General features: G+C 40.0%; 2 protein-coding genes across 6 annotated transcripts in view; one reads left to right on the top strand and one right to left on the bottom strand.

Moving 5' to 3' along the window:
- LOC309609978 (dystroglycan 1-like) overlaps positions 1 to 22,439 on the bottom strand; it is a 135,192-nt gene that overhangs the window by 7,515 nt on the left and 105,238 nt on the right. The window lies entirely within an intron of this gene.
- The window catches only part of TM7SF3 (transmembrane 7 superfamily member 3), a 35,444-nt gene that overhangs the window by 7,966 nt on the left and 5,039 nt on the right, over positions 1 to 22,439 (top strand). Inside the window, exons 2-10 of one of the 5 annotated variants that reach the window (XM_082352186.1) lie at positions 1,299 to 1,726; positions 2,298 to 2,452; positions 6,299 to 6,449; positions 9,270 to 9,390; positions 10,148 to 10,319; positions 15,036 to 15,213; positions 19,390 to 19,476; positions 20,792 to 20,872; positions 21,511 to 21,663. In XM_082352186.1, the coding sequence (XP_082208312.1) occupies positions 1,705 to 1,726; positions 2,298 to 2,452; positions 6,299 to 6,449; positions 9,270 to 9,390; positions 10,148 to 10,319; positions 15,036 to 15,213; positions 19,390 to 19,476; positions 20,792 to 20,872; positions 21,511 to 21,663 (1,120 nt within the window). In that variant the 5' untranslated portion in view covers positions 1,299 to 1,704. The remainder of the gene's footprint in view (positions 1 to 1,298; positions 1,727 to 2,297; positions 2,453 to 6,298; positions 6,450 to 9,269; positions 9,391 to 10,147; positions 10,320 to 15,035; positions 15,214 to 19,389; positions 19,477 to 20,791; positions 20,873 to 21,510; positions 21,664 to 22,439) is intronic. The other 4 variants (XM_082352185.1, XM_082352188.1, XM_082352187.1 and 1 more) reach the window with 4 other exon arrangements.

Genomic DNA, 22,439 nt, shown 5'->3' with positions numbered 1-22,439 from the left:
GAGTTGCAATTTATCTTTACCCTTGTGTGATAGATTAAGGAAACGTTAAGAAAACCAACACTTCACTAACTGATAGCTTCAGTCTCTTCCAGGGCTTATAAATGTTCTGGGTAGTATTTTGATTCAAGGCCCATGTAATGGGAGACAGACGTAAAGATCATCAAAAGTTTCTAAGATAGGCTTAAGGGCAAATTTAAGTGTTAGTTAAGTGATTATAACCTTTACGAATTTACTTACATCAGTTCTGGTCACAGTATTCTATAGGCAGAGTGACTAGTCCATAAGTATTAAAATAAGTATTTGTCAAATAGAGAAAATGGGATGGGGAAGGACTGAAAAAACAGAAAAACTGAAAATGTAACTCGAAAAGGCAGGCCGGTAAATGAGCTGAGTGCTTTGGACAGTTAAAGGATGGAAATCCAATTAATTCCTAGGAAAACAAACTGAGACTGCTCTTAGACTGGAATTTGTGGATAGTTTTAAGACTTGGAAGGCGGAGAATGGATGGGACCAAAGTTAAAGTGCAATACATGAAAAGTTTTTAGGGCCATTTACCGAGGTCCACTTAATTTTATGTATAATTTGGTTTCCTAATAAAGTAATCCTGATGCTGGGAAGACCTGGAATATTAAAATGTTCCTTGTGCCCCTTTAAAAAAAAAAAAAAAACCCAGAAAACTCTCCACGTTTTCCAGACTTCCGTAGATTCTGTTAGCTACTTCCTAATATTTTTACCTCTATTCAGGCTGGAGTTTTGTTCCACATAAAAGGTGAAATGTCTTTCCAGTTACATAAATAGAAAATACACCACCTTCATTTGTCATTGTTACAACTATTAAAATTTTCTCTGGATTTTTAGAAATTAAATTAGAACCACAAGTAACCTTTTTTTCTATAATCAATTAAAGAATTAAATTATGAAGATAATATAATAACATCATGGAGTTTGGGGAAATTTTATAGAGAGTAACCTTTATTCTAGTTCTAGCAATGTTTGTATGTTCTGTTTGGCTTTCTTGGTTAGCCTTTCTTGATAGTCTTTTTTTTTTAATCATCCAAATGGGAGTACTTGTGTTAACTACAAGAACAACAAAAAGTGCTGAAAAAATTAGCCTTCTTAGGAAATGGTACATAAGAATGAGTTAGTGTCTGGGGTATTTTCTTTTAGCTCCCACTGACTCAAATTTCCTTCTAAAATAAAACGTGATCCTCCCACTGTGGGACTCTGGTGAATATAATCTTTACCTCATCAACTACTTTTCATCTCTATTAAATTGAAATCTTTTTTTCTATTTTTAGGTTCCAGCCCCCAAGACTGCTTATGTAATGCTTGCAGGCTCCTCTGCTGTTTATGCAAAGACACACTGACTCTAGGGCAGGGGGTGAGATGGGAACCCAGAACCACACAGAAGTCAAAGCAGCCTATTTAGTGGATTCCTTGAGAATTAGGTTGGAAAAGGAAAGAAGTGGTGAGCAGCTGGGAGATAAGACACAGTGAGTGAGTGAAACACAAGCAGACAGTGGAGGCAAGTGGACAAATGGGAAAGCCTAGGTGAGGTGTTGGAGAACTTGTTATAGCCTGTCTTTTATGTGGGCTCTGAACTTGATCCTTAAACAAACAAGCAAATGAAAAGCTCCTTCTTCTGGAAGCCCTATGATTCATGAAGTTCCTGGTGTGGACACTCAATAGACATTTTTGCCTGTGATGATGACACCTTCCTTTGCAAGCTGAGTACTTCAGTACCATTTGACAGATGAAGAAACTGAGGTTTAAGGGAATTAAGTAACTTGCCTGAGATCACACAGCTAGTAAATGGTGGGGTAAAAATTGAAGCCAGATGTGTCTCTCTAGCTGGGCTGACTTCAGAATTCACTAGATCGTAATAATCTTTAGTACCAGTGCATTTACGATTGTTAGTAACTCATCAGGGTTGTTAATCCTTAAATTCAGGGACTCTGTTCTGAATAGAGTTGTTATTGCTGCTACCAGAAGGGGGATGTTCCTGGGCTCTGGGAGCCGGGCACCTTGAACAGCCTGTTTTTCACATCTTTTGAAATACCTTTCTTCCCCTCAGGTTCTCAGTTCCACCCTTTCTAGCTGAGTCACCCTGGGCGGGCAGCTTCACCCCTTTGAGCTTCATTGTCTTCATCAGTGAAATAGGAGCAGTAATAATAATATTTATCTCAACGGGTTTTTCTGAGGATTAAATTAGCCATGCATTTGTGTTTAAGTATGCAGTTTGTACAAATCGCTGTTAGAGATATAAGTGTTACAATGAAACGTGTCTGTCATTGTAGGTCTTCTTGAATTTTCTGTGGGGAAATTTAGATACTTGGAGCTCCAGAAGCCCTTTCCAGAGGAAGCTATTTTGCGTCATATTTCCAGCAATGTCACTTTTCTTATTTTCCAAATACATTCACAGTATCAGAATACAACAGTTTCTTTTTCTGAGGTAAGTACAAAGCGTTACTTCCGTAAAAGCCATTTCCACATTTTGGGGTCTTGTATTTAGCGTGAGCGTTAGAATTTTTTTTTTTTTTTAAAGACACATTTTTTTTTTTTGTGGCTGCATTGGGTCTTCGTTGCTGTGCGCGGGCCTCTCATTGCAGTGGCTTCTCTTATTGTGGAGCATGGGCTCTAGGCGCACGGGCTTCAGTAGCTGCAGCGTGCGGGTCAGTAGTTGTGGCTCGCGGGCTCTAGAGCGCAGGCTCAGTAGTTGTGGCACACGGGCTTAGTTGCTCCGTGGCATGTGGGATCTTCCCGGACCAGGGATCGAACCCATGTCCCCTGCATTGGCAGGCAGATTCTTAACCACTGAGCTACCAGGGAAGTCCCGAGCATTAGAATTTGATGCCACTTTATGACTTAAATTTTTTTTTTTTTTAAACAGGAGGGAAAAAAAAGAGTTTATTTACATGTACAATGTGTGTATACGTGGGAGAACGCAGTAATGAGTAATTCAAAGAGGTGGTTAGAATTTGGGGCCCCTATACCATCTTAACAAAGGGTGATAAATTTGTGGAGAAGTGTATGTCTTAAATTTAAAAAAAAAAAAAAATCAAGATTGGGTCCTGTCAAGTGAGTGGTTTAGACTGGCTGAGAGGTGAATATCACAGGCCTTTCTTGAGTGGTGACCTCTGACCTAAAAAGAGGGGTGATGCTCCTGAGTTTGGGGGAGGGTGGCTTGTACCAAATGTCCCCTGTCTGCAGTTATGCTTTCCTCATACTTCCCACTTCTTCTTTTCCTTACCCTACTGTGTCCTCAGTGATTTTTACCTGAGAATACATTTTAATGGGTTTGCTTTGTTGTTCAGCCATTTAGTGTTGAAGTTTATTAAGACTCCTGTAGGATCAGCTTTATTCTTTGGAGTCTCATGGAAACAAAAGAATCCTAACACTCAGTTTTAACCAGTGCAGTGCTTTGCTTCCAGCAGCATTTAGGACCCTCTTACAGAGATCATCACTACACCCCTGAACCTCAGCCTCAGCTCTGGGAAGTTTTTCAAATGTCCTGGGTCAGCTTAAGCTATTAAGGCTCTGCCATTTATGTTAACCTTTTACAAATCTATTTATATTTAGTCTATATGACCCCCTAGACAAATAAATGAATTTCACTCTGTATAAAGTTGTGCTGCATTTTTATTTGTCCTAAGCCTACCTTCTAATATTCTGGAATTTGCTAAACAGAGCTGTCTTAGTCCAATTCCTATATATCTTATGAGCATTGGTCACAGCACCTTTCAAACTAAGTATTTGGTATTTTTTTGTTCCTGCTTTCCTGTCTCTGCCACGAAGGTTTTGAAGTTGTGTGTGGTGATTTAATAGACTAGAAATGGAGGGGTTTGATCAAGGAAAAGAGGAAAGAGTAAATTATGTTAATTGAAGAGATAACAGTGTCTATGACCCATATATATATATTTTTTTTTATGACTCATATATTGATTTTGCCTGAGTTCTTTGCAGCCAGAGCAGAAATCAAAGCATGTTAAATTTCATAACTTTCTTAGAAGGAAGAAACATGCCAGTTCTTGAGGGGAAGCCAAGTTTTTTTCTGGCACTAAATTCAAATGGAAGCTTTCTATTCAGGCCCTTACATAGGATACATAGTAAAATGGCACAGAGGTAATTTCCTTCTTAATAATATCATAGCAAAGACAACATTTGAAGGAAGAGAAAGGATGGAGAAAAAAGGCATTTATATTTATTGCATGCCCACTGTGTGCTAGGCCAGTGATCCTTAAGCTCCTGGGGCCATAGACTTGGAATTTGCTGAAATCTCAGGACTCTCTACCTGGCAAAATGTATGACTACATCTGTATAGTTTCATGGGGACCTCTGGAAACTCACTGGGCCTCTGGGGCTCCTAGTTAGGAACCCTTGCATTTGGTTTTCCACGTAGTTAATTTAATTCTTGTAACAGTTCAACCAAGTAGTTCTAATGCCTATATTTACATTTGAGGAAACTGAGGTTAGATAAAGGGAGGCCAGCATTACTAATGGGACGAAAATGGCCTGCATGAACAGCATCTTGGGCCTCGGTTTTCATGCAGAAAGGATCTTAGTTATCCTGAATTATAATCGTGTTCCTTTCTTGGACTGCCTTTAGTTCTCACTGTATTTATACTGCTGAGAAGATGATAAGCAGAACTGCACATAGCTCTAGAAGTGAGTCTGTGAACAGAACTTTCTTTTTTTTTCTTTTTTTTCTAATTTATTTATTTATTTAATATTTATTTTTGGCTGTGTTGGGTCTTTGTTGCTGCGCGTGGGCTTTTCTCTAGTTGCGGCGAGCGGGGGCTACTCTTCCTTGCGGTGCACGGGCTTCTCATTGTGGTGGCTTCTCTTGTTGCGGAGCACTGGCTCTAGGCGTGTGGGCTTCAGTAGTTGTAGCACATGGGCTCAGTAGTTGTGGCTCACGGGCTCTAGAGCGCAGGCTCAGTAGTTGTGGTGCATGGGCTTAGTTGCTCCGCGGCATGTGGGATCTTCCCGGACCAGGGCTCGAACCCGTGTCCCCTGCATTGGCAGGTGGATTCTTAACCACTGCGCCACCAGGGAAGTCCCGAGAACTTTCTCTTGTAACTTCCTGATGAAGTGTGGCACTTTGGAGTTTTTGGGTCATCTTGGCAGTTCTTTGAAACTGCTGACCCTATAGTTCCTCACTTAGTATTTGGGTCATTCTCTTTTACGCTTGTCACATTGAAACCCATCTGGCACTTTTTTCTTTCTATTTCCTTAGCTTTAAGAAAACACTCTGAATCTGCTACCTCTTAACTTAGTACTTTGTTATTCAAAAAGCTTTCCCAGCAGATGGGGGCAGGGGATGGGCGAGGAGTGGCCGGGGTGTGAGGAAGGGTTAGAACAGGGCACAAAGAAGGTGATCGGTATGTTCACTGTCTTGGTTGTGGGGATGGTGTCACAGGTGCCTACATTTATCAAAACCTACCGTTAAAAAAAAAAAAAAAAAAACAAAAAAAAAACCTACCGTTAGTATACTTTATGTGTAATTTATAATATATTAATTACAACTCAGTTTTTTAAAAAAGCTTTCCAAGAACTGAACTCTTTGGGGGCAGAGCTTATATTTTTGTCTTGGTAGTGGTCAAGTTAATTTGTATATCGGGACCACAAATAGAGGCTGCCCCAGTGGCTTGGTCCACGTCACAAATCTAAACCTAAGTCAGCCTGCACTTACAGGGAACCCCTGTCAAGGAAACCTAACTTACACTGGCCACAGTCTTCCAGCTCAGCTTAGCCAGCTCACCTTACCCTAGAAAACAGGACCCGCTCGACTTCTAAGGAAATCCCAACCTAGCCAAGCATGCCCTTCTAATGCTGTAAGAAACTAGTTCATGCCCCACATCCCTTGGGAACAGGACTCCACAGCTAGTGAGGCACTGTCCTGCCCTAATCCGTGGGTTGTTCTCCCTTGAATAAAGGCCGTCAGACTCATTACTAAATTGTTTTAGTTTTGTCATTCACACAGTAGTCCTTAACCCAGTAGTCTTAGTACTTGACATAGTAGATCCTAACTGAGGGGATTGAAAAGCTTGGGGATATTTCTGTGTATCTGCTATTCCTGATCAAAGACGTATATTTTAAATAGTGAACGCTCCATGTGTTTGTGTGAGCACGTGCACATAGAGGTGCAAAGAATTCTTTAATCATCTGAGGAAGGTCTGTTTTTATTCCTTTTTGTTTTGAGAAGCTTTGGAGTAGGGCATGCACACTAGATCCACTCCAAAATTTAAGCACTCTGCTCAACTCCCGATTCATGATGACTGTTCTTTCCTTATTGCAGACTCTCCTTCCCAATGCCTCGGGAACAGGCACCGACAAAGGACTGGTTTTCATTCTTAGACCGGAGCAGAGTATATGCACTTGGCACTTGGAGACTTCAGACCCTGAGCCTGTCCAAAATGTGGCCATTCCACTCTCCTACTCAGAAAGCGGTAACCTTTCTATTGTCGACTCCCTGTTACTCTCCGGAATGCGGGACTTGTGTGTGAAAATTTAGGGAAAACGATAATCCTATTAAAAGTGTTTATCATAAGTACAATACCTTGAGTCAGAAAGGTATTAACAGCAGGGGAGTCAGAGAATTAGCATGATGACTGAAAGCCCAGGTAGGGACCAGGAGAACACATTTATTCATTTGGAAAACATTTAAGGAGCCCTTGGAGAAGCTGTAACAGAAAGACAAGACATGGTCCTTCACACATTAGTTGGTTATCGGAGGCCGAGGAAGACGTGGAAGGAGAATGGGGTGTTTGGAGGGTGGTGAACAGTGGGTGTGGCTGGGGCCAGGGTGTGAAGGGCCTGGTGTACAATGTGAGGTTTGCACTCTATGCTGAGGAACATAGCGAGTTTTTAAGCAGAGGAGTGATCTGATGCATTTCATCTCTTAGAAAGTTAACTCTAGAAGCGGTGTGAGGAGTGGGTTGGAGAGGGCGTAGCAGAGTCAGTACAGCACAGCTTTCAGGACTCATAGTGAGAAATGAAGATGCGAGCAGAGGCCCCTAGAGGGGGATGGAGAGGAGGAGCTGGGTTTGAGATATTCAGAAGGTAGAATTAACAAGACACAATGACCAGTGGTTATGGATTGTAAAAGTGGGGAGCGTGGGCTTCCCATTTGGGCGGCTGGGAGGTGGTGATGCAAAATAGGCATGGAGATAGGATTTTTGTGGTGCTGGATGTTTTAGGGGGTTGGGATGAGGTAGATGGTCACTTCAGTTTGGGACACATTGAATCTGAGACCCTTATAGGACATCTGGATGGAAATGTATAGTAGGCAGTTTAAAATAAGGGCCTGGAGTGGAGGAGTGAGGTTAGATATCCAGCTGAATAGTTGTTAGTAAAAGCCATGGAAGTGAGTGAGATTGTCCAGGCCTGAACTTAGAGATTTAGGGGGGAAAAATAATAGCAGATAACTTCCTAGTGCCTACCACGTGCCAGACTGTTTCTGGGGGATGTTAACTGCTGAAGAATAATTGTAAGACTAAGGAGTAGACCGGAAGGTAAGAGGACAGCCTGGACATCCTGCATTAAGTAAGGAGTGGTAAATAGTACTTTGCAGAGAGATCAAGAGAGTGACTGAAAGTGTCCATATGATAGCACAATCCAGAGTCAGTGGTGGCCTTTAATGAGAGTATTTTAGTGGCACAGTGAGGGTGAAAACTAGATTATAGTGATTGAGGAGTGAAGGTGAGGTGAGGAAATTTACATTCTTTTAAAGTTTGGTAGTAAAGGGAAGGAGAGGTTGCAATAACTAGTAAAGGAGGTAGAAGCCAAAAAGTGACTGGAGTTGAAGAAAGACAGTGTTATGTAGCAAAAGGGTAATTACCTGATTGAAAAATGATAGATTTCAAGCTTCCCTCAGGGTCAGTGCACAAGAAAATTTATGAACAGTGGAGTGTCAATTACAATACACATGCTTTTCTCAGGTGTGGTAAATATTTGTAAATGCAGGAAAAGGAGAGTGTGAAAGAAGAGCATAGAATTCTGAGAAAGATTCCGCAGAATATTGAAACAGTGCACACTGGGTATCTCCATTCCAAATCTGCAGAGTTCCAGCAGTTTATGGAAACTAAGAACCAGCTGTGGGAATGATTGGATGAGTGTATGAAGTTGAGATCTTAAAAACCTTTAAATTGGTTTACCTTGTTCTTAGCTTCTCCACTTGAGTCCGCTGTATACAGTTCTTTGCATGGAATTGAACTAATGTCAAGTGACTTCTTTAAGTGTTGTCTTGCTTAAAGGTTATGAATAGGATTCCTAATAAGAAAAGAAGAGCTGTTTTAACCACATTATTAATGTAAATTAAATACCCCAAATTTATTTTCTGTTTATTATACATATGCTATTCTAATACGTGGTCTTGGGGTTCTTGAGATTTTTAAATTTTTACTCTTTTATATATACACAAAAACTTCCAGCAATGAGGGTGACACTGTCTTTCTCCCTGTTGAAAGAGTCATGTGAAAAGTGGACACTCTTCTTCTATATACTAAAATTTAATAAAAACTTCTCTATGTAGGAGAGGCACACATTCAACATTTGGCATACAATTGCAGCGTGTTCATGGAGCCCCTGAAACCCACTCTTGGACCCCAGCTTAAGAATCTCTGCCTCTTCTGACCTTTTTAACTCTAGCGCAGAGGTCGGCAAACTCCAGAGCGCAAGACAAATCCAGCTCATTGCCTGTTTTGTACATAAAGTCTTATTAGAACATAGCCCAGGGACTTCCCTGGTGGTCCGGTGGTTAAGACTCTGTGCTCCCAATGCAGGGGGCCCAGGTTCTATCCCTGGTCAGGGAACTAGATCCCGCACGCTGCAACTAATATCCCGTGTGCTGCAACTAAGACCTGGCACAGCGAAATAAATAAATAAATATTAAAAAAAAAAGAAAAGTAACTAAAAATCCGGTACTTAAAAAAACCCAAAAGAACACAGCCCATTCGCTTACGTATCATCTATGGCTGCTTTCCTGCCACAAGAGCAGGGTTCAGTAGTTGCCACAGAGACCATCAAGTGTGAAAAGCCTCTAAAATATTTACTATCTGGCCCTTTACAGAAAAGGTCTTCTAATCCCTGTTCCACAGCCCGTAACCTCAGTTAACTTTACCCTCAGTCCATGAGGTAGTACAAAACTAGAAGCTGTCTATTTAACTTCTGTATTGGGAGTTCTTACAAGGGGTGGGGTTCTGTTTTTCCGAGTGTGGTTTGAATATATAAGAATTCTATGTTAAGTAACTTCCTTGTTTTCCATCCAGATCCTATCCCTGGTGGTTGTAATTTGGAGTTTGATTTAGATATCGATTCCAACATTTACCTGGAGTATAATTTCTTTGAAACAACTATCAAATTTGCTCCAGCAAACCTAGGTCATGCGAGGTATGTCTGTCTCCCGACTCCTAAAACTCCTTTTAGGACGTGCATGGCTCGCTGTTGTGTAGATTGAGTAAATTGTCTCAAAATCCATAGTTTCTCTTTAGCAGAATTGAATTGCATACTTTTTTTTTTTTGGAATGGAAGTAATTTAAGCTTTGTTACTAATACTCGAGCTGTCATTTACAGTTAATGTTGTTTCCCTTCATTCTTAGGAAGAGCCAGATGTTGAGCCTTTATTATGAGCTTAGAAGTACATCTTAGTTTTTGTAAAGAGTTTTAAATATAGAAAACATTCTGGAGGCATGAAACACTCATATTTTTTGTAAGGATTTTATTATTTTAACATTCTGCCCCAGTTTCTACTTTAATGGTAATGATAGCTGACATTTGAGTAACATTTGAAATGCTCCCTGTGTATCATCCATGGTGCTGCGAAGTGCTGTGTGTTGTCATTTAATCCTAACACTTCTATGAAGAAGGGGCTGCTGTTCTTATTTTACAGAAAGGCCCCCTAAGGGTTGTTGAGATTAAGTGACTTGCCCACATACACGCAGCCAACAAGTAGCAAAGCGGGCAATTGACTCAACCTGACTGATACTCACATCTGGTTATGTAACCATACATACTGCCTCTCCTCTCTTGGTGGTGCCAAACTTGGAATCGTTGTTGCAGAAGTTTGAAGTTCCAGCTTTTGGTTCCTTTTTATAGATGAGACTTGCAGCACAAGAGATTGATGTTCAGTTTTGTTGGTTGACTTTAGAGGCACAGATGCTCCGCCGTGTGACGTCAAGACGGGCCAGGACTCCAGGTGGAGGTTACAGTATGACGTCTATCAGTACTTTTTGCCGGAGAACGACCTCACTGAAGAGGCGTTGCTAAGGCACCTGCAGAGGATGGCCGAGGTGCCTCAGGTGCAGGCCAATGCTGTCAAGGTAAATCTGACTCTCATAATTTGTGTGGCCAGACTGTGACGCCATTGTAAGAATTGAGAAGGGGAGAAGCTACCAGGAGCTTTTTTTTTTTTTTTCTTTTAAACTGTTTTCTTGGTCTTTCTGGGATTCTCACTTTTTCTCTTTTATTTCATTGTCACCTTGGGAGTCATTGCTAGTGATATCCCTAAGTAACGTTGGCTTTTGAGGAGATGCATGTAAATTTTGTTATGTTTTAGTTGCAGCCACATCTGTGACTGGTAATCTTGAGCTATGGATGGAAGTGGGTGGTAATTTTCTATGTACTCCCATAACTATTAGATTAAAGAAATTTGGCAAGTCTAAAGGTTATAGTGTTTTGAGAAAAAGTAATATGAAACTGTTTAAGGATATACACGTTATCTTTAATATTTAAACCCAAAAGCAAAGTTTCTAACTTGCAGCAAAAATTTTCTTCGAGCTTTTGAAACCCCTGAAAACTCTTGCAACTCCAAGGGTGGGGACAGGCCAGCAGCCTTGGCATCATCTGGGAGTTTGTTAGAGTTGCAGACTCTTAGGCTCCACCCCAGAGCTATGGAATCAGCATCTGTATTTATGATCCCCAGGTGATGCCTATGCAAATTAAAATTTGAGACTCATGCTCTAGATCATCTTTGTGGAGGGCAGGATTTTATCTTTATATCTTAAAGGGTGCCTGATATCGGTCTAATAAACAAGGTCATCTGTCAATCTAGTGGTTGGTGGGTAAAGTTTTTCTAGACTGCTAAGATCTTCCTAGAAGGTTGTAGATTATCAGATTACATAGAAAGAAGCGATTGAAACTGGGTGTCTGTGATTAGCCTAGGGGCTCAGCCTGTTGCAGAGTAAGATCTGATTTTGTTGCTGTGTCACCTAGCATGTCATTGCCCCATGCTAAGAGGGAGGCTTGTACAAGAAAACTCATTGTGCTTATTCACAAATTGGGAAGCTCTATTGGCAAAGTTTGCCTTTGTACATAGGAAATTTTTTTTTTTTTTTTTTTTTTGTACATAGGAAATTTTGAAGACCATTTTTATTCTCATGAAGAATGTAAGAATTCTTAGTCTTTTTAGTTTACTTCTTAACTTTTGGTTAAGAGCTAGAATATCGCATGCCAGAATTCAAGGAAACCCTCAACGACTAATGAGGGCGTGTCAAGAAGACTCTGGAGCCTGCTTTTTCTGGTTGTTTTTTGTTTTCTTTAGATTTTTCTTTGATGTGGACCATTTTTAAAGTCTTTATTGAATTTGTTACAATATTGCTTCTGTTTTACGTTTTGGTTTTATGGCCGCGAGGCATGTGGGATCTTAGCTCCCTGACCAGGGATTGAACCCGCATCCCCTGCATTGGAAGGCGAAGTCTTAGCCACTAGACCACCACGGAAGTCCCTGGAGCCTGTTTGAAGAGGCTCACACTGGCCATCTCTGGGACAATTCAGTCATCAAAGAGAACGTGATTGATTATGCCTTGAATAAACAAAAACACGTCCATACTGATACTAAAAAAAGAAAAAGGAAAAATGCTCAGTTGCTACCATTGGAGCAACGTACACAAAATTATACTCTGAAAATTAATAAAGGGAAGGAATTTACCCTGCCTTTTTAAAAGGAGGATCTGTAATTCACTCCCGGTTGATAAGAGAAAGCTCTGCTTTACAGAAGAATGCCAGCTAGTAAATGTAGAAGGAATAATAGAATTAGAAAATCTCCATTTTCTGACCCTCAGTGAAATAATTCAGGCAAGGATCACCAGGTGAAAGAGTGTTGGGGGAAGGATATTCCCAGGATACCTAAATAGCACCCTCAGATTAATTCTTTGCAAAGGGAAAACTACTTTCAGAGTGGAGTGATCCGATGGTCTCTACCTTATCCATGTGGTCAGAGTTAGCTTTGCTGATAGTAGGTGAATCTGCATTATGTGCTCATGTGAATGTAGGCTGACTTTATCGCCATAACCTATGGAATATTCTAGCAAAACAGGTTTAACTTGAGTTCCTGTTTATAGGAGTTCCTGTTTACAAGAAATGCATAGGATCAAAGTACAAGTTAGACATCTTGAGCACAATCTGATAAATTCAGATTGTGGAGTAATCTGTAAAATAACTTCCTTAATCTTTCATAGGTGATTCTAGATTGCAGAAATTGGAGATAAACATCATACATGAAACTTGGTTGGATCTTGGTTAAGGGGGAGAAAAGCTATAAAAGGCATTTGGGAAAATTTGAATATGGACTGTGTATTAGATACTAAGAAATTATTAATTTTCTTAGGTGAGCTAAGGTATTGTGAGCACATAGGAGAATATCCTTGTACTTAGTACCTTGCTATTCAAAGTGTGGTAGATGAATGCATAGCGTTGCATCACCTGAGAGATTCTTAGAAAAGCAGAATCTCAGGTACCTCCTCTGACCAGCAGAATCAGAATCTGAATTTTAACAAGCTCCTCAGTGATTCATAGGCTATTAAGTTTGAGAAACACTGTGTTAGGACATGCATGCTGAAGTATGTAGAAGTGAAATGTCATGATTCCTGTAACTTACTTTAAAATGGTTCAGCCAAAAAATATATATATATGTGGGGTGGGGAGGAGCAGGAGGGAGGGACAGAAAAGCAAATACGGTAAAATAATAACAACTGTTGAATCTAAGTGGGGTATATAACTTTTTCATTGTATTATTCTTTGAACATTTCTCTAAGGTTGAGCGTCTCATAATAAAAACTTGGGAGAGTAGGAGGTAATGTTAACATTCTGTTGGACTTGACCAATCCTTTGCCCAGAAAACATATTTTTGAAGGCTAAGCACTATATTTAAATAGTAGAAGTTTTCTAAGAGGCTCCGAATTATTTACTCCTGAAACCCTAACATTTCGTTTTCTCGCTTCTGTTAGTAGGAACATATCTGTGTATTAGGGCTACGTGGGGCTTTTGTTTCTCCTATTATATTTATCCCCTATTTAAAAAACAACCTTTAAAAGGGAATTTTTGAAGTGAAGGACTACAGGATAACACAGCTGTATGTAATTTTTCCTATTTCAGTGCCTGTTAGACAAAAGTAAGTGGGTGCTCTCTGTGAGATGTTAATCCGCACGGCCTGCGTCAGCTCTGTAGCTCAGTGATCGCTCCTGTTTGTTGGACACTTACTCTGTGCTAATTACTGAGGGGAGACTGGTGAGCAGGATAAATAAGGTTCCTGCCCTTCTGTCATTTACAGTCTAGCAGACGAGACAAAAATTTTTTTCTTTGTCCTAACTAGCACATTTTACTTAAATCATTTATTTATATCACATTTTACTTAAATTATTAACATATACAAAATCTTTAGATGCATTTTGTGTAAGAGCTTGTTCATATCAGCACGTACAGACTGTGTAGGACAATCTCTTGACAAAGTCAAATGGGTTGGCAAACTATTATATGTAGGATGGATAGCACAGGGAACTATATTCAATATCCTGTGATAAACCATAGTGGAAAAGAATATGAAAAAGAATATATATATATGCGTGTTTAACTGAATCACTTTGCTGTACAGCAGAAATTAACACAACTTTGTAAATCAACTATACTTTAATAAATTGTTTTAAAAAAGCCAAATGGGCTAGTGTATATTTTAAACAAGAATTGTACTTTCATATTCGAATTTAATAGCACATGTAGGTGGGGTTATAATAGAAAACCTTGTGGGGTTTTTTTAAAATTAATTTTTATTGGAGTATAGTTGCTTTACAATGTTATGTTGGTTTCTACTTTACAGCAAAGTGAATCAGCTATACGTATACATATATCCCCTCTTTTTTGGATTTCCTTCTCATTTAGGTCACCACAGAGCATAGCGTTCCCTGTGCTATACAGTAGGTTCTCATTAGTTATCTATTTTATACACAGTATCAATAGTGTATATATGTCAATCCCAATCTCCCAATTCATAGTTATCTATTTTATACACAGTATCAATAGTGTATATATGTCAATTCCAATCTCCCAATTCATCCCTCCCCCCCTTTCCCCTTGGTATCCATACATTTGTTTTCTACGTCTGTGTCTCTATTTCTGCTTTACAAATAAGATCATCTATATCATTTTTCTAGATTCCACATATATGCATTAATATGAGATATTTGTTTTTCTCTTTCTGACTTCACTCTGTATGACAGACTCTAGGTCCATCCACATCTCTACAAATGACCCAATTTCGTTCCTTTTTATGGCTGAGTAATATTCCATTGTATATATATGTACCACATCTTCTTTATCCATTCATCTGTTGATAGACATTTAGGTTGCCTCCATGTCCTGGCTATTGTAAATAGTGCTGCAATGAACATTGGGGTGCATGAGTCTTTTGAATTATGGTTTTCTCAGCGTATATGTCCAGTAGTAGGATTGCTGGGTCGTATGGTAGTTCTGTTTTTAGTTTTTTAAGGAACCTCCATACTGTTCTCCATAGTAGCTGTATCGATTTACTTTCCCACCAACAGTGCAAGAAGACATGCTGATGGCCAAGAGGCACATGAAAAGATGCTCAACATCACTAATTATTAGAGAAATGCAGATCAAAGCTGCAGTGAGATACCACCTCACACTGGTCAGAATGGCCACCATCAAAAAATCTACAAACAATAAATGCCGGAGAGGGTGTGGAGAAATGGGGTTTGCTTTTTTTAATCTAAACACTAATCGTGCATTATTTTTGGCTTCAGGTGGTTACCCTAACAGCTGATGATAAGACAAGTGTTTCTTTCTCCTCCCTCCGGGGACAAGGTGTCATTTACAACGTCATCGTTCGGGATCCATTTCTAAATACGTCTGCAGCTTACATCCCTGCTCACACGTACGCTTGCAGCTTTGAGGCAGGGGAGGATAATTGTTCTTCCCTTGGTGAGTATGTGGATTTCAACTGTGAAAATTCTTCATTGGCTTTGTCGATCTTTGTCAACTAGTACAGAACTTAAGGATATTTAAAAGTGCTTTTGTCTCATTCATTCATGCATTCAGCACATGCCTCCTGAGCCCCTCCATTACTCCACTCTCTGTTCTAGGCACTGGGATAGAGCAGTGGACAAAACAGACAAAATACTAGCCCTCCTGGAGCCTGCATCTTAGTGGGGGAGACGAGACAGACAAGATACATTTGTGAAATATATCGTATGTGAGATACATGACGAGGGTTAAGAAGCAAGAATCAAGTAGGAAAGGGAGATAACCAGTGAGGGCGAGAGAATTTGAGAAAGCATGGCTCGGGAAGTCCTTGCTGAACAGGTAGCATTAGGTTAAAGACCCAGGGCGAGGCAGGGAGCCATGGACGTGTCACCGTTGGTGGGGGGCAGTGGCGGGGGGTGCCAGGCCGAGGGGACAGCCAGCGCAGAGGTCCTCAGCTGCTAGCCTGCCTCATGTGGCTGCTGGAGCCGGCGGCCTCGCAGGTCCCAGTTTGGACTATAGCTTTTATTCTGAGAGCAATGAAAAGGCATTGGAGAGCTTGAGCAGATAGTGCTGATTCGTGTTTCAATGGGATCACTCTGGCTGCTTTGTTTTGTTTGAGAAAAATCAGGGGCAAGAGCAGAAATAGGGAGATTGATCAGCAGACCATCATAGTGTCCAGGAGAGAGAGGGCGCTGGCAGGGGGGCTGTGGTAAGATCTTTCTGTTTATGTGTGTTTAGCATCTTATTTTGAAACAGTTTCACAGAAAAGATGCAGAAATGGTTCAGAGAATTCTGCATAGTCTTCACCAACGGTCCTCAGATGTTAGTTACCACGTTATGCTGTTTGCTTTTTATTCTTTATCTCTATGTACACATATATATACATTTTTTTTCCTGAAGCATTTGAGAGCAAGTTGTAGACATAGAGACCTTTTTGCCCTTAAATGTTTCTATTTATCTCCTTATATAACTAGTAAAACTATCAAATCACAAAATTAACATTGATATAATACTGTTATTTAACCTACAGATGTTGTCAAATTTCACTAGTTATTCCACCAATGCCGCTTATAACCAGAAGAAAAATTTTTTTTCTGGTCTAGGGTCCACTTCATGATCACATGTTGCATTAAACTATCTCTTTTATCTTCCTGCATCTGGCACAATTTCTTAGTCTGTTTTTGTCTTTCAAAACCTTTACCTTTTTGAGGAGTACAGGTTATTTATTTTTGTAGAACGTCCTCAATTTGGGTTTATCTGATGTTTCCTTGTGACTAAGTTCAGATGATGAATTTTTGCTAGGAATACAAAAGAAGTGATGAAGTGTCCTCTAGAGGCACCTGATATCTGTTTTTTCCGTTACTGGTGGTAGTAACCCTGATTACTTGGTTAGGGGTGTCGGCCAGGTTTCTCCACTGTGTAGTAACTGTTTTCCCCTTTAAGTATCTTTTGGGGAGGTACTTTGAGTACAGGTAAATAGTCATTTCTCAAACTCTTCACTTGCTGGCTTTAGCATCTGGTGAGCTTTGCCTGAAACATTTATTACCAGCCGGCTGCCAAATGGCATTTTTCCATGTTTATCATTCCTTTTATGTTTATAGCTGTGGAAAAGGGAGGGGGTCTAAGGACTGAGCCCTGGGTGCTCCAATGATTAGAGGTCAGGAAATTGAAGAAGATCCCACCAAGGAGACCAAGAAGGAGCAACCAGATTGGTAAAAAGGAGCAACCAGATTGTAGCTAAGAGAAGAAAGTGTTTAGAGGAAGAGAGAGTGATCACCTGGGTCAGATGCTGCTGACAGGGCAGCTGAGAAAGAGACTGGAAAGTGACCATTGGATTTAGCAACATGGAGGCCACAGGTGCCAGTGAGAGCATTTCAGGGTAGCCTGACTCGAGTATGTTCAAGAACAAATAGGAGGAAAGAAATTGGAAAGAGTTCAAAGAACTCTTTCAAGGAGTTTTGCTCTAAAGAATGAAGTCTGTCGGTTGGGTTCAAGCCAGGGTTTAATGTTTGCTCTCCTCTGTATCCTGCCCAGTCTTCCACTGCCACGCGCAAGATCCTTGAGAGATACAATGCAAGAGACCAGGCAGATATAAGTTCTGCGTTTTTGACTGATGGGCTGTATCTTGTCTGGGTTCCTCCGTTTCCTTTCCCTCAGACTCTTTGCACCAGGGCCCCTCCTAATGAAAGTGAGCTCTGGGACCTGTCTTTCCACGTTAGGCGGAGGGGAGGGAAAGGTCCGATCCTACTGTTCCTCCAGCTCGGAGTTGGGTTCTGTGGCTTTTGTCTTCAAGCTCAATGCACACTAGGATGCCTTTCCTGAGCTGGGAGTAGGGAGGATGGACCCACATTGCCTTTTAATTAAAACCTTGGCCTGTGTCATAGCTATAGTGATTCCGTCATGATTAAAAACACTAAACATTGGCTCCCCTGTGTCTTCCCCTCCCACTCACCCCTTTGTCTTCATTTTCCCCAGAATTTGTACCTTGTGTTGTCTCTAGATTCTACTTATGAAATCTCTCCTCTCTGGCTTTACTTGTATGTTTAACTTTTTCTCTCCTTCCTTCCTGGTACTGTGATCAGAGATTCTACTTAGTTCCTCTCTGCTGTCTAATGTTCTGGAGGAACATATCTGTGTGTGCCAGTTTTTCTTGGGTTGCTGTCTTTGGTGACTGTACCACTTGCTGGAAACTTCCACTAGATTTTCACTTGAAAAAAATTATCCCACTGAACTGCATGTTTTTAATATAAGGATTGAATTGTAGAACTGCTGTCAACCGCAGGCTGAAATAAGCAGGTTGTTGCAGTAACTCTCATTTCATCTTTCTTTTGAGCTCTTCATTCTCAGAGAAACTGATATGTAGGTATATTTTATGCCCTGCAAATTCTGGTCTTCTGTCTTGTGTTCCTTATCTAAATGTAGGCCTTCATGGTATCCATCTGAACACTCAAGTATTTTATGTGTTTTGATTTGTGGTCAGTTTGTAACACTTCACATGAGTTTGCGTAGGTGCTTTGTTTTTGTTTTTAGTTCGGGGATGATTTTCTTGTGTTTATCTCAAAGGTGTCATGATGGTGGTGAATTTAGTGGATCTGTTTTTCCCTTCAATAGGGCTTATCTTTCGAATCCTGTTTTTTCTATTTAAGTTTGTGCCGATTGAGGATCACAGGATTTGGATCCTTCGGCATCAGGGAGCATATTGTGCTTCATCATTAGTTATTACACTGCATTTTTTTCCAAAGCAACATGTATAATTGAGAAGATTGGTAGTAATTTGTTCATGTGTTACTTGTAGAATAATACATCTTCTTTAATTTAATGTGAGTTTTGGTTAAAATCTTTTGTTATGGAAAACTTCAGTGAACTTCCATATATCATTATCCCGCCTTAGCAATTTTGATTCATGGCCATTATCTTGTTGCAGTTATACACCCACCTGTGTCTCTCCGCCTCCCCCTTATCACTGGATTCTTTTAGAGTGGGTCCCTAATGGTCATTTTGCTTACGAAATTTTAGTACAATATGTATATCTTAAAGATAAGTGCTGTTTTTAAAAAAATATATAGCCACAGTATCATTAACACAAGTCTCAATGAAAAATATTGAAGATAATTCCTTAATAGTGTCAGATTAACAGCCAGTGTTTACATTTTCCCAGGCTTCTTAATTGTTTGTCACAGTTTTGTTTGTTTGAATCAGGTTTCAGATGAGGTCTGCACATTGTTTTTAGTTGATGTGTGTCTTAAATCCACTTTAAGCCATAGTTCTCCCTCCCCCGACCCTCCTTTTTTTTCTTGTAATTTATTGGTGAAGAAACAGAGTTATGTGTTTTAGGCACACTCTCTCTCCTCCTCCTTTCCCACTTCTCCCCCATCCCCTCCTCCAAATGTGTCGTGAGTAGTATAGCAGTGTTGTCTGATTTTTCTTTTTGTGACACCAGCCACCATTGGTATTCACCGCCCACACAGAGTAAGTCATTAGGGGTGGCAAGGATGTTTTTAAAATAAGTTATACACGTATGGAATAAATTATTGTCAGTTCACTTTGCTTTTTTTCATGAAGCTTTGTTCTATATTAATTAAATTCAAAGTATCAAATTTGATGTATTATGCACTCAGTTTTCATTATTTTTAGGAAGAGTATCTACCAAAGTGTTCTTCACTCTTTTTGCCCTGCTTGGTCTCTTCATCTGTTTCTTTGGACACAGATTCTGGAAAACAGGTATTTTGTCTAATATAGTTGCTATTTACATGCCTTGTGGTCTTTTTTCTGAAATGCTGCTGGGGAATTTATGACCTGTAAGGAGAGTAAGCAACTGGCTACCTCCACTATCTTTATAGATTTGTAGCTGGGGTCTTTTAGTAAAGATTCTACTGAATTACAATGCATTTTGATTTTTTCTCTTAACAATGGAATGCAACCTTCTCTTATGAAGAGGGGAATAAAATTTGATTTGTGCATCAAAACTTCAATTGCTAGATTGACTAGTTGACCAAAGATTACTAATTAGAAATCAGGACGTCTATGTAAAAATATATGTGGATTTTGGTGATGGTGATTGACATGGTTTCGTATAAATCAGGCTGCAGTGTACAGGGAGGTCGAAATGTCTACACAGCCCTGGGAGGTTCAGACAGCAAATGGGAACTCCACGATCTGCTCAGTGAAACCCAATGGGGGAAGTAGAATATGAATTACGCTCTTTGAATTGATTTGAATTCTTTGGGCTGACTTTTATGTAACTAATGTTTGCAGTTACTAAAAAAAAAAAAATCCTTATATAATTCATTAACAGGCAGTATAATGAGCATCAAGGGGAGAGTAAACGTAATCTTGATCTTATAAAACTCTTCGAACTTGCTTTAATAAATTGTTTGAAGCAGCAACTCCTTTCCCTCCATTACTATACTTTTTTTCTTGATTGAGAAGAGAATATTGTGAAGAATATTTAATTTCTCAAAGTGTAGAATGATTCTATAATGCAGAATTTAATTGTTAAGCTGTATGCAAGGTCCCAAAGATATTACTAGGTTTTTTATAGATAAAGACAATGGTTGATGTTCATCCTAAACAGGAAAGGATCACTTAAAAGAAGACATAAAAGTCACATTTTGCTTCGGAATTTTTTTTTTTTTTAACCTTTCAAATTGTATTCTTGCTCATGTAATGAATTGAAATCTAGTCTGCAATTTCAGATCAGACACAATGACAAAAGTACTATTTTTGTTTTAAGTAGGAAGTATAAACATATTAAAATGAGCTATGAAATTAACAATTAACTGACCAATTGAAATTGACCTATATACAAGAAAATGTATCCAATAGTTAATACTTTAATTTGTACCCATTTAACGATAATATTTACTCCCAGTGACTTCTGAATTTTTCCTGCCTTTTAGATTATTATTTCTCTTCTCTGAATGCCCTCATGTGTAAATTCTGGGAACTGAAGCATGTATTTGTAGATTAGACATTTAAATTGCATTTACTAACTGTAGCTTTTGTTTTTTTCCCTTCCTTGGTCGTTTGCTACTAGAACTATTCTTTATAGGCTTTATCTTCATGGGATTCTTCTTTTATATACTGATTACAAGACTGACACCTATTAAGTATGACGGTAAGTGAAAATAATATAGTTTGATTGAGTGTTCAAAAAGGAAGGCACCATTTGCACCCACCTTTCCTTCTACAGTTTGACCAGTATTGTGTGTGATATCCTCTTATGTGTGTAAAATAACTGGCCACCTGTGCTCTACACATCTTTTCTAAACTACTCCTTCAGACCTTCTCTCCCAGGTTTTTAATCTACATGGTGAATTCCTTGGTACTGAGGGAAATGAAGGGCCATATTGATTATCAACCTGTGTTCCAGCTGTGTGGTATATTGACCACATGACATTTATAGCAATCAGAGTGTTAGGATTTTCTTTACCTTAAAACAAACACAACCCCTCCTTCCTTGTCACATTGAACAGAATGCTTGTCACCCCTTCTTCCTCTGCCCCAATTATAGGTTGTACCAAGCCATGCCTGTCACTAGTCCTTGGAGGTTTAGCTCCCCGGCTGGTTTCCAGCCTCAGACCGGGCCCTCTCTAGAGAGGGCCTCCCCATGCTGGTTTCACTGCACCACTGATGCGCCTTCGGTGCCTGACCCAGAGAAAGGCTAGGCTGGCTCTGGTAATGGTATAGCGTGTCTAAGCGTGCGGTGGGAAAAGCTTCCTCGGATCTAACTGTTCACCCTGTCTCCTTGTGCAGTCCGCCTGGTTCTGGCAGCCGTTGCCGGCAGTGTTGGCGGGATCTTCCTGGTAGCTGCCTGGTGGCGATGTGGAATCCTTGTCCTCTGCATGCTGTGTGTTGGGCTAGTGCTGGGGTTCCTCGTCTCATCAGTGACTTTCTTCACTCCACTGGGTAGGAGATGTGTAACTCATGTTATGTGTGTTCAGTTCGTTGTTTCACGAGTTCATTTCAGCTCTCTAGTACACATATCCCCTCGTCAGGGATTTGGGGCCTCTCCTTAGAGTTCTGGAAATTTGCACTGATAATGTGGCCCTTTGGGGGAGGGTCAGTACCAGTAAGAATCCCTCTTTCCTCAAAGGCACTCTGTACAGATGAATTCTAGAATGTCTTTGGAGGTAGCTTTGTATCTATTTGTCATGATAAGGGGGGTGTGTGTGTGTTTCTCTTAGTTGAAATTAAGGGAGGTAAAGGGGATTCTTTATATATGGCAGAATAGTGGTTTTCATTTTTTATTTGTTAAACCCTGGAACTCTTTCTTCAAGTGAATTTTAAGCAGAAGCCTGATACACCCCACAGATAAATTTGGTGCTGCCCTGATGGCAGCTGAGCTGAGGAACCTGGTGCTTTGTCCCCCGTCTTCTCTTTACCCCTAACCTCTGCTCCCACCCTTTGCCAAACCCCGAGTATTCCCAAAGTACCTACTTGTAGTCATCCTAGGGCAGTAGCAAAGGGATGGTTCTGGGGATTTTTTTAAGTTATTCAATTTCTATCAATTTTTAAAGTCTAGTTAGCTTGTAAGTTAACTTCCTTTTGTAGGGGAGGAAAAATTTTCCTTCTACCCTTCTAGGTTCTTTGGCTGCTCTAATAATTAAATTGACGTAAGACAGATCAATAGGAGAAAAACAGATTTAATTTCGTGCCACTGGAGTCCCATAAAAATATAAGAC

The sequence above is a fragment of the Balaenoptera borealis genome, assembly GCF_965194805.1.
Source record: "Balaenoptera borealis genome assembly, chromosome: 13".
Taxonomy (NCBI): domain Eukaryota; kingdom Metazoa; phylum Chordata; class Mammalia; order Artiodactyla; family Balaenopteridae; genus Balaenoptera; species Balaenoptera borealis.
This window is presented reverse-complemented; position numbering and strand designations above follow the sequence as displayed.